The sequence below is a fragment of the Chiloscyllium plagiosum genome, chromosome 18 (genome assembly GCF_004010195.1).
Source record: "Chiloscyllium plagiosum isolate BGI_BamShark_2017 chromosome 18, ASM401019v2, whole genome shotgun sequence".
Lineage (NCBI taxonomy): Eukaryota > Metazoa > Chordata > Chondrichthyes > Orectolobiformes > Hemiscylliidae > Chiloscyllium > Chiloscyllium plagiosum.
In genome coordinates, this window is record NC_057727.1 from 65,112,428 (window position 1) to 65,124,712 (window position 12,285).

Below are 12,285 nucleotides of genomic sequence, written 5' to 3' on the forward strand. Positions count from 1 at the left end.
CCCGTAGCCCAACATTTTAACTCCCCCTCCCACTCCACCAAGGACTTGCAGGTCATTGGACTCCTCCATCGTCAGACCATAGCAACGCGACGGTTGGAGGAAGAGCGCCTCATCTTCTGCCTGGGAACCCTCCAACCACAAGGGATGAACTCAGATTTCTCCAGTTTCCTCATTTCTCCTCCCCCCACCTTGTCTCAGTCAAATCCCTCGAACTCAGCACCGCCTTCCTAACCTGCAATCTTCTTCCTGACCTGTCCGCCCCCACCCCACTCCGGCCTATCACCCTCACCTTGACCTCCTTCCACCTATCGCATTTCCAATGCCCCACCCCCAAGTCCGTCCTCCCTATCTTTTATCTTAGCCTGCTGGGCAGACTTTCCTCATTCCTGAAGAAGGGCTTATGCCCGAAACGTCGATTCTCCTGTTCCTTGGATGCTGCCTGACCTGCTGCGCTTTTCCAGCAACACATTTTCAGTTCTGATCTCCAGCATCTGCAGTCTTCACTTTCTCCACCATGTAGAACTGTCTGGTTTGCAACATGACTCAGAGTGGGGATTCACTGACTGAGGAATCACATTCTATTGAACGAAGGCACACGTATGATACATGATACATTCCTCACTTGCAACATTGTCCTTAAGCAATCAGCTGAAGGAATAGATGTAAATAACTGAGTTATTCAGTTAACTTGATATATGTGCAAACGTAAAATAGCATGTTGTGATTGGTATACCTGCTCGCTCAGAATTTGCAATGCCTGACATGAAGATGCTGAGGAACCATTCCAAAGAATACTGGTACATGGGATCCACATTGGACAAATCGGACACACAAAAAAACAGGATCTGTGTACGGACAGCAACAGGAACATACTGCAGCCGAGTGATATCAATATCTTTTTCCGTTTGTTCTGCTATTGTCACTTTTATCTGTGGAAAGATTAATTACATATTCAGCATAGCAGAAGAAGTTGATGAGGCGCATGTTATATTATCCACGTGCTTTGTACTGCACAGGCTTAGAACCTGTAAATTTTTTTTTTTGCCAATTTTCTTCATTAACAATTTCTCTCTGTGTTACCTTGCCCAGGTGGTCAAAAGTCTGTTGTGAACCAGAGCTTATTAAGTGTTTAGAGCATCACAGCCAGTCTAAATCTGTTACTCCCAAGAGCAACAGATGTGCAAGAGCAATCATAAACAGCAAAAAGCTCAATTTCCCTTCCTTAAAGAAGGGATGGTAAGCCGTTGAAAATGGTCCCTCTTTTAAAAAGCAAATTGGGAAACAAAGTAACCTGGTTAATCAAACATCAAGCTTTAAAACAGTAAGTGGAGAGCTAAGTTAAATGAAGAATGTTAATTCCAATTTATGTAGTAGAAAGGGAACAAATGAGGGAGAGAAGGAATTCCAGTTCGGAAATCCTGGGATACCAAGAGGCTCAGTTGATGAGACTTCATTCAATACAACTAAGATACCTGGAGGAGAAAAAGCATATCACTGTGTTTTCCATAATCCAACAAAACTTTCATGAAATATTTTGAGAAGTGATAGTGGTTTGATAAATAATAATGGTTTTGACACAGTGCATTTGTATTAATGTTCTTCCATTAATATTTCAGCAATCCTCGGAATATAACTGAGTTGTCCTTATCAAAAGAAAATCAAATTTTCCACCCAAGGAAAGACAGGTAAAAATGGTAAGACAGGAATCTCACTCGTTAGCATGAGAGGTTTAACTACACGCATTTGCATCTTATTAGTACATAATCTCACCTCATTTATATGGAGTTAGCTCTTTGCAAACACGGTGGACAGAAACTAGATAATGACAATTCCTGACATGAAAGTCAGAGTGGGTACTCGGCAGCTCCAACTCATATCTTGCTCTTCTGTCCTTCATTTGGCTAGTTTCTTCATCATTATCATGGTATATCGATTAATATCATGATGAACCTTTCTTTGAAAGTTGCATCTTATGTAGACAGGATGGTATAGAAGGCATTTGGCATACTTGATTTCAGTGCTCAGACCACTGAGTATAGGAATTGGGACACCATGTTGCATTTGTACAGGATGTTGGTGAGGTCACATTTGGAGTACTGTGTAGTTCTGGTTGCCCTGCTATAGGAAGGATATTATTAAATTGGAAATAGTGCAGAAAAGATTTACAAGGATGTTACTGAGACTAGAAGGTTTGAGATACAAGGAAAGGCTGGTTAGTTTAGGCCATTTTTCACTCGAGCATAGGAGGTTGAAGGGTGACCTTAAAGAGGTTCATAAAATCATGAGGGGCATAGATATGGTGAATAGAGTCATAGAGATGTACAGCATGGAAATAGACACTTCGGTCCAACACGTCCATGCCAACCAGATATCCCAACCCAATCTAGTCCCACCTGCCGGCACCCGGCCCATATCCCTCCAAACCCTTCCTATTCATATACCTATCCAAATGCCTCAAAGATCTTTTCCCTAGGGTGGGTAAGTTCAAAACTAGAGGACATATTTTTATGGTGAGAGGAGAAAGATTTATAATGGACCCGAGGGACAACGTTTTCATGCAGAGGACTGTTCATATGTGGAATAACCTGTCAGAGGAAGTGGTAGATGCATGTAAGTTACAACATTTAAAAGACATTTGTACAGGTACATGAAGAAGAAAAATTTAGAGGGATATGGGCCAAACTGAGACAAATAGGGCTAGTTTAGCTTCACTTTCTCCTAGTTTAGTTTGGAAAGTTTGGTCAGCATAGACGAGTTGGACTGAAGGATCTGTTTCTGTGCTGTATGTTTATGACTCTAGTTGGTTCCAATATCTCTGAGTATGCTCCATAGGAAATATCCTGCACCCCTGCCCTCAAAGGTTGGCATCAGACATGTAGCAGCTTCACCACATCATCATGGTACATATCAAAGCCCCTTCAAATACAGATAGTCCAATACTGTACTTTGGAGTGCACCAACATCTTGCATTATAATGCTGCTGCTCCTGTTCCTGCTGCTGCTAGGCCACTTTGTATACATAGAAAGACATTCATCTCATGGATTGGAGCTGGGTACACCTCAGAGCTCTTAGCTTTCTTTATTAGCATTCAATCACTTTGTGTCTATTTGGATGCTCACAGCATCTTTGCGATGCCTTTTTACACTTTGCCCCTCATATTCTGCCTGCAAAGCATGGAAGACATTTTTTTATCCTGGGATACATGTGACAGTAATAAATCAAATCAAGATCAATTCATTCAGAACTTACATGTTCACAGCAATTTTGTTTTGCCTTGTCTTTTGGTGTGGACACAAAGCCAGACTGCCTATTATGTTTACCCAGCAGTGGTCAGTTAAGAGGATGGATATATTGTTGTGCTTTGATGCTATGTCAATATCACAGCTGCAGCATATGCCAGCAGCTTGTGTGGCAAACACACTGACTGACTGTGCTTCAATCATATGGCCCTACAGTCAGTTCTTCTATAATGCGATAGTTGCATTCTTGTGCAACCCTGTGTTATGGAAAAATTGCACTTTGGAAACAGCAGTCAAAATGTTGGTGATGTAATCACATTACAGCCAACAGCCGTTTTAAAACGTTCGCTGTTTAGAAACAGCATCCCCATTTCGTTAATCATTTTGCAGCGAATTCACATTGACGAAATGTGTGTTATAGCAGAATGATCTGTATCTCAAAGTCTAAAGGTAGGAGTCCTCAGTCAAGTCGGGGGATGGGGAGTTGGTGGGGTGCATCTTAATTCAGTTCACTATCCAAAATCAATCTAGAGACTTGAACGCAGTAATTTGTGTATTTGGGCCAATAAGAGTTAGATGGTCCATATTATTACAGTCTGGGAGTTGCACAGAGGTTAGCTAGGATCTGGTCTCTCGTCAGTTGGGGCTGGCTTTCTGAGTAGATGGGTAAGGGCATCGGAGGGGACATAACCCCTGTTCACTAAAAGTCAAGGAAGGTGCTTAGATGCCAGTTCTGTGGTGGGGATGCTGGCTCAATCAATTGTGTGGATTGGAGAGAGTGTGCTGGATTGCAAAGGGGATAATAGTTATGAAGTGGGCGGATGCAATTCAACATATAACAGTAGGAGATAATACAGAAGAAACTGCAAAGAGTACTTTTGTGAGCGGGATTGAGTTTCATTGATGGTCACTGCCCTAGGTTCTTTGGGAGAATGGTGCATCAATATGTTTGGCATCATTAAACTATGTCTGGGGCAGGGACAAATTGAGGAGATAAATCACAGTTAATTAAAAAAAAGTTTGGAGCTAACATGGGAAGATCAAAATCAAGAAGATTGACAGAGAGGACAGGGTAGACGTTTTGGTGGCAGGGGGTCAACTAGATGGAGCAGCTGAGCCTGCTAATTATCCTGTGAAGCACTATCTGTGTTTCCTTCCATCTTCAAACAAATCGTAAGTGCACAAGCAAACTGAAAAATAATTAACAGCAGGGCTGAGTGTGTAGAGTTATTTTTATTACTCATGGAATGTGGGCGTCACTGGTTGTACCAGCGTTTACTTCTTGTCCCTGGGAGTGTGTTTTTCTTTCTCTGAGGGTGCAGGCTCTACTTGTGGGCAAGAGAAGACCTTTGACTGCAACACCATTAAACAGACACTCACAAAGAATAGGTGAGAGACATCACATCATTCTTATATGGATCTCATGCTCTGAAATACCATGTGGTCTAAAAGTCCTGGCCACAAGCAATCTGGAGCCTTACAATCAACAGTACAAATCAATTCTACTAATTGTTGTGAAGCACCAATAATGTCAGGTGATTTATAAAGATTTTCCTGCATGCCTTAGACCATAAAATAGAAGTACAGGAGTTGAGTGAAAAGTTTTGAAAATGGCTGCCTTTAATGGCGCCATCTTAGGTACAGTAGAAGTATCTAGGCACATATCTTAGAACAAAAAAACATTTTTCTTACAAAGTGAAAAAAAAATTAACATGAAACAGTAGAAAAGACCAGCATGATAATAAGTGATCATCAGTAGTTAGGTTCCAATCCCAGTCCGTAGCTACAGGCCCCAGAATATGCAGCTATGCTGCCTCCATATGCCAGCCTCCATGCAGGATTTGTTCTGCTGCTGCTCTGGGAATCGCCCATTCACTTTGCTGCCACGGCGGGACTCAGCTCATGCTCACTTTGCTGCAGGACCCGGCCTATGCTCCCTGTGCGGCATGACATAACCTGCTCGCTCCATTCCGCAATGGAACACAGCCCGCTTGCTCCGTGCTGCCATGGGACTCAAATCTGCGCTTTCTCTCCAGTGGGAACCGGCCCACCTGCAGAGTGGAGTTGAGGAATGGAAAGAGTGGGCTGAGTCCCATGGCAGAGCAGAGAGAGCAGGCTGGGTCCCACAACGTAATGAGTGTGGGCTGGGTCTCACAGCAGAGCAGGTGGAGGCCGAGTCCTGGAGAAGAGCAAGCGGGCTATGTCCCGCGGCAGAGTAGACCATGCGGGCTATGGTCCCGTGGCGGAACAGACAGAGCGGGTCATGCCCCGCAGTGGAACAGACTGAGCGGGCTGTCCCATGGCGGAATGGACCGAGCGGGCCATGTCCTGGGGCGAAGTGGACCGAGTGGGCCATGTCCTGCGACGGAATGGAGCAAGCAGATTGTGTCTCGCTGCAGAACGAGTGTGGGCCAACTCCCGCAGCAGAGCGAGTGAGGATTGAGTCCCGCGGTGGCAGCAAAGCCAAAGACCGATTCCTGGAATGGCAGTGAATCCTGGATCGAGGCCGCACATGGAGACAGTGTAGCCTCTTGCTCTGGGGACTGCAGGCATGGACTGGAACTGGAACTTAAGTATTGATGGTCATTTATTATCATTCTGGACTATTCCACTGTTTCATGCTAATTTATATTCTTTTTTTGACTATGTAACAACACTTTTTTACTCTGTAAAACTTATACCTAAGATGGTGCCATTAAAAGTAGCCATTGTAAAACTTTTTCACTGTTCTGTAGTGGAGAAAATGTGATAATAAAGGATCTTCTATTCTATTCTAAATTCACTGCTGCCTTTCTTAGTTAATGTGGGTTGGGTGAAGGGTTTTCATGTTTGGTACCACAATTACAATTTTCTACTGTATGTAAACAGCTTCAACAACATATATCTAATTCCAGGCAATGATGTGTAAGGTCCATATAGAAATATTCCATTGGCCTCTTTGGCAGTCTCCATGTCCCAGTGTTTGGAGGACACTGTTCAAATGTTATTTGTGTGCACTGAGACTGTTAAATGACCACATTACTGAGAAGCTGTTTTGTTTCTGATATTGCCCATGGAGGCTGATTGGAACCATTCTCAGTGGATCCAGTCACCGAAGCTGTTATGCCTCTGTGGCACTAAGAGCAGCCACATGAAAAATACATGCATTTGGAAGCCCAGGACCAACATAATGTCCAACAAATGTGGAGCAGATATCTAATGTGGAGTTTACAGCCACAGTTGCCTTCATGATGCCGCAAAGGTACAGTCACAGTCACTCGGATTTTATGGATGCGTGCAGATGCGAGATGGCCAGTGATCGTATACACTGTTTAGAAGTGGTGGTCAGAATGTTCAATGTATCTCTAATGCCACATCTTCTTCCACTGCTGTCAACAAGATCCTTAAGATATCTCCTTCGCATTAATTATCAAGTGGTGTGTACAAAGCAATAACCTGCTTATTAATGCTCATTTTGGGTTTTGCCTATGATACTCATCTCTTGACCTCATTACAGTCTTCATACAAACAGGGACAAAAGAGCTGAATCCAAGAAGCAAAGTGAGAGGTGACTGCTTTTGACATGGAAGATCAAGTGTTGCAAAATTGAAACCAATGGAATTGGAAGAAATCCCTCCAATGGTTGAAATCATATACTGCAGAAAGGAAGATGTTTGAGACTGTTGGAAGCCAATCATCTCAGAGTCCATTCATATTGGTGCAGGCATTTCTCAGAGTAATGTCTTTGGAATAGCTCCACAAAGGCTGGTATCCAGTCACCGAGTCACTCTTTGGTTACATGTTGGGAGTCCTTGACACTGCTCCAGCTCCCGTAGAGCCAGCTCTCTGAATGAACAGGATCTCTGACACTTTTGTTCTCATTTGTCAACCAGGGCTCCCTGATGGGTCCAGATTAATAGCCTCAATCAGGGAGCTGATATATTATGAGATCCACCTCGCTAACCTCGTTACAGTCACTACACAAGCATCTTTTGGTTTTTTCATCAATGACTTCCCTCTATCATAAGGTCAGATGTGGTGATTTTCACTGATGATTGTGCAATGTTTTATGTCACCTGCAACCCATCAGATTGTAAAGCAGTCTGTGCCAATTTGTTGCCAGAAGAGAACATCTAGACTTGGACTAATGTGGCAAGTAACATTTGGGCTACATAAGTGCCAAAAGACCATCTCCAACAAGAGAGAACCAACCATCTCATCCTGACATTCAATGGCATCACCATCATTGAAAAACCCACTATCAACATCCTGGTGTTACCAGTCCAAAATAGGCCTGAACTACCATAGTGTGGCTACAAGAGCATGTTAGAGACTGGGAACTAAATGGCATGTAACTAATTACCTGACTCCCCAAAGCCTGTTCCACCACCTGCAATCCACAAATCAGAAGAGGATGGAATACTCTCCATTGCCTGGATGAGTGCAGCTCCAACAACACTCAAGACATTTGATACCAAAGCAGCTCTCGTGATCAAAAATCTATCTACTAACTTTAACATTTATTCCTTCTTTTAAAGATACACTTTGGCAGTAGTGTGCATTATCTACAAGATGCTTTGCAGCACCTCCCAAACCTAAGACTTCTACCACCTAGAGGGACAAGGTGAGCTTGTGTATTGGAACATCTCTACCTGCAAGTTCTCTCCAAATTACACATCATCCTAACATGGAACTATATTGCTGTTCGCTCCCTAGTGCGGGATCATAATCCTGAAACTACCTTCCCAGCAGCACTGTGAGTGCATTTGCATTAGATTGCCTGCAACAGTTCAGAAAGGTGGCTCCATCTTCTAAAAGGCAATTAATGATGGGCAACAAATGCTGACCTAACCAGCAATGCCCGCATCCCATAAAACTGTTATAAAATTGCAAAAAGCATAAATATATTACTTTTACTAATATCAATATCTTTTAATTAGTATCATTGTGCACTTATTGCTATCACTATTCTTTAATTAGTATCACTGTACTAACATTGATATCACCACTCTATCAATATCACCATCCTTCCATTAATATCACTGCACTTTCATCATTATTTCACCTTTCCATTCATACCTCTGTCCTTCCAATCATATTTCTGCTTTTACATTCATATTGGTACCCTTTCATCCTTTGATTTGTAACACTGTATTTCAATCAGTGTTGTGAACTGAATTTATGAATTTTGCTTCAGTTCAACCTATCCACATTCAGAGCAACTTGGATCCAAACTTATAATCATAGAATCCCTAAAGTGTGGATTCAGCCCACCAAGTTCACACCAACCCTCTGCAGAACATTCCACCTAGACTCACCCCCTACCCTGTCCCTGTAACCCTGCATTTCCCATAGCTAATCCACCCAGCCCGAACATCCCTGGATACTATGGGCAAATTCGTATGGCTACTTCACCTAACCTGCATACCTTTGGACTTCAGGAGGAAACCTACACAGGCAGACACAGGGAGAATATGCAAACTCCAGATAGACAATCACCCAAGGGTGGAATCAAACCCAGGTTCCTGGTGCTGTGAAGCAGCAGTGCTAACCACTGAGCCACCATGCTGCCCAGTTTGGGAAATATTTTCAGTGTTGGAATTCTAAAAGTACTGGATTTGATTCTGAACAGACATAAATGAATTTTAGTATCAACATGCAAGACCCATTATAGCATCTTAGAAGTCTACTGTTGCATCTGTGTGTTCCTTTTGTGTGACTCATGTATGTGTTATATTGTGCACTACACCATAACTGTGTACCACATATTAGTATGTCTGTGTGTAGAAACTTTAATGCTTCTCATATTGCATTTGAGAGCTGCTGAAATGTTTACTACTAACCAGATTGAAATACTGATACTAACCTTGATTTCCCCTGCTTTAACTTTAGATGCCTCTAGCACTTTAATTAATTCCACATCGTCCACAGGATTGCCCTCAGAGGTGCTCAGGCGCATGAGTATCTGATCCTCTATCTCTTTCAGTTCATTCCTCATTTTTGCATTACTGACGATCAACTGATTTTTGGCATCTTCCAGATCTGGACGTTCTTGTGCTACCACACGACCCAGGAGTTGGTCTTCCAGACCGCTGTGATGTTAAGATACATTTTAGAAATTCCATAATAAAATCCAGTGATTTTCTAATTGTAATTACTCTTATTGTATTTTTAAAATCTAGTAAGGTTCTACATTTTCTTTTCACATTAGGAGACAGAATCAGGAACATAATTATTTTGATTTTTGACATATTACTTTAATCCTAATTTCGCTATGTCATAAAAACAAGCAAACTGACCAAATCAAAGCATGGTAACTGAATTTTTTATATCCACTTTATGCTTAAAGGGGCTGAAAGACAGAATTCAAATTTGTACACCAGTATACAGAAACAAGAAAATTTATCACTGATGTGAGAAATGCAATATCCAGGTCTGCTTTCTACAAAGGCAGGAAAGGAACAGAATGAGTGTTCCCCATGAATTCTACAAATTAGATTAACAGTTGAAAGTCAGAATATTCTTAAATTGATAGTATGCAAAAGTTTTATTACTAGCCCTTTGAGGGTACCCCAAAATGGGCAGTCACTTCCTTGCAGTCTCTGGTTCGGCAGCAGCTTGGAAAGGAAAGCGACATTTGTTAATTGAACAACAGTTGCAGTGGCGGCTCTTAGTTGTTTGCTGCTCAAAGATCATTTCCACGGTCCTTAGTGGTGGGACCTATGATGTACTAGTAAAATTCGAGCCAATATCACAGCATGTAGCAGTACTCATAACTTGATGCATCCTATCCCATACTCAAAACTACTTGAGCAAGACAGAATGGAATAAATAGCAGCAGGGAGTGTAAGGGGGTCAGGGAGCCATAGAGTCATACAGCTCAAAAACAAACCCTCTTGTGCAACCAGTCCATGCTGAACACAATCCCAAACTAAACTAGCGCAACCTGCCTGCTCTCGGCCCAAAATCCCTCTAAACCTTTCCTATTCATGTACTTAGCCAAATGTCTTTTAACATTGTTATTGTATCTGCATTCACCACTTCCTCAGCAAGTTCATTTCACATGTGAACCACCCTCTGTGTAAAAAAATTGTCTCTCATGCCTTTTTTCAATCTTTTTCATCTCACCTTAAAAATGTGTCCCCTGGTCCTGAAATCCTCCATCCTAAGGAAAAGACAATTACCATTAACTCTATCTATACCTCTCATTATTTTATAAACGTCTATAAGTTTGCCTCTCAACCTCCTATGCTCCAATGAAACAAATCCCAGCCTATCTAGCCTTTCTTTATAACTCAAACCTTCCATACCCAGCATCATCCTGATAAATTTCTTCGGAACCCTCTCTCGCTTGATTATATTCTTCTGAGAATTGGGCAACCAGAACTGGATACAGTATTCCAGAAGACGCCTCACCAATGTCCTGTACAACCTAAACATGAGTTCCCAACTCCTATATTCAAAGAAGGCAAGTATGCCAAATTCCTTTTCAACCACCTTGTCTATATGTGACATAAATATCAAAGAATTATGTATCTGCACCCCTAGGTCCCTTTGTTCTACAAAACTACCCAAGGCCATACCATTAACTGTTGTAGCAAAATGCAATACTTTGCATTTATCCAGATTGAACTCCAACTGCCATTTTTCAGCTCATTAACCCATTTGATCAGGATCCCTTTGTAATCTTAGAAAACCTTCTTCATTGTCTACTATGCCACCAATTTTGCCGTCATCTGCAAACTTACCAACCATGCCATCTATATTCTCATCCAAATCATTTATACAAATGACAACCAAAATATAACCCAGAAGTTATTTCTGTGGAACACTGCTGGTGACAGTCCTCCAGTTCGAAGAGCAGCCCTCCACCATCACACTCTGTCTCTTGCCGTTAAGTCAATTATATATCCAATTGGCAAGCTCACCGTGAATCCGATGTGACTTAACTTTACTAATTAGTCTACCATGCTAAATCTTGTCAAAGGCTTGACGAAAATCCAAATAAACAACATCTACAGATCTGCCATCATCAATCCGGTGACAAGCGGTGTCCCACAGGGTTCAGTGTTGGGGCTGAAAATGTGTTGCTGGAAAAGCGCAGCAGGTCAGGCAGCATCCAGGGAACAGGAGAATCGACGTTTCGGGCATAAGCCCTTTCCTCCTGTTCAGTGTTGGGGCCCCAGCTGTTCACGTTATATATTAATGATTTGGATGAAGGGACTGGGGGCATTCTAGCGAAGTTTGCTGATGATACGAAGATAGGTGTATAGGCAGGTAGTAACTGAGGAAGTGGGGAGGCTGCAGAAGGATCTACTCAGTTTGGGAGAGTGGTCCAGGAAATGGCTGATGAAGTTCAATGTGAGCAAATGCGAGGTCTTGCAATTTGGAAAAAAGAATACAAGCATGGACTACTTTCTAAACGGTGAGAAAATTCATAAAGCCAAAGTACAAAGGGATCTGGGAGTGCTAGTCGAGGATTCTCTAAAGGTAAACATGCAGGTTGAATCCATGATTAAGAAAGTGAATGCAATGTTGTCATTTATCTCAAGAGGGTTGGAATATAAAAGCAGCGATGTGCTACTGAGACTTTATAAAGCTCTGGTTAGGCCCCATTTGGAGTACTGTGTCCAGTTTTGGGCCCCACACCTCAGGAGGGACATACTGGCACTGGAGCGTGTCCAGCGCAGATTCACACGGATGAATCCTGGAATGGTAGGTCTAACATATGAGGAACGGCTGAGGATCCTGGAATTGTACTCATTGGAGTTTAGAAGGTTAAGGGGAGATCTAATATAAACTTACAAGATAATACATGGCTTGGAAAGGGTGGACGCTAAGAAATTGTTTCCGTTAGGCGAGGAGACTAGGACCCGTGGGCACAGCCTTAGAATTAGAGGGGGTCAATTCAGAACAGAAATGCGGAGACATTTCTTCAGCCAGAGAGTGGTGTTTATTTGGATTTCATTGCCGCGGAGTGCAGTGGAGGCCGGGACGTTAAATGTCTTCAAGGCAGAGATTGATAAATTCTTGATGTCACAAGGAATTAAGGGCTACGGGGAGAAT

The 12,285-nt window shown here is 42.4% G+C and overlaps 1 protein-coding gene across 1 annotated transcript in view; it reads right to left on the reverse strand.

Moving 5' to 3' along the window:
* The window catches only part of dnah1 (dynein, axonemal, heavy chain 1), a 420,700-nt gene that overhangs the window by 86,517 nt on the left and 321,898 nt on the right, over positions 1-12,285 (reverse strand). Inside the window, exons 64-65 of the mRNA XM_043708503.1 lie at positions 9,086-9,311; positions 734-929 (exon numbers count right to left, since the gene is read on the reverse strand). Coding sequence (XP_043564438.1) covers positions 734-929; positions 9,086-9,311 — 422 coding nt within the window. The remainder of the gene's footprint in view (positions 1-733; positions 930-9,085; positions 9,312-12,285) is intronic.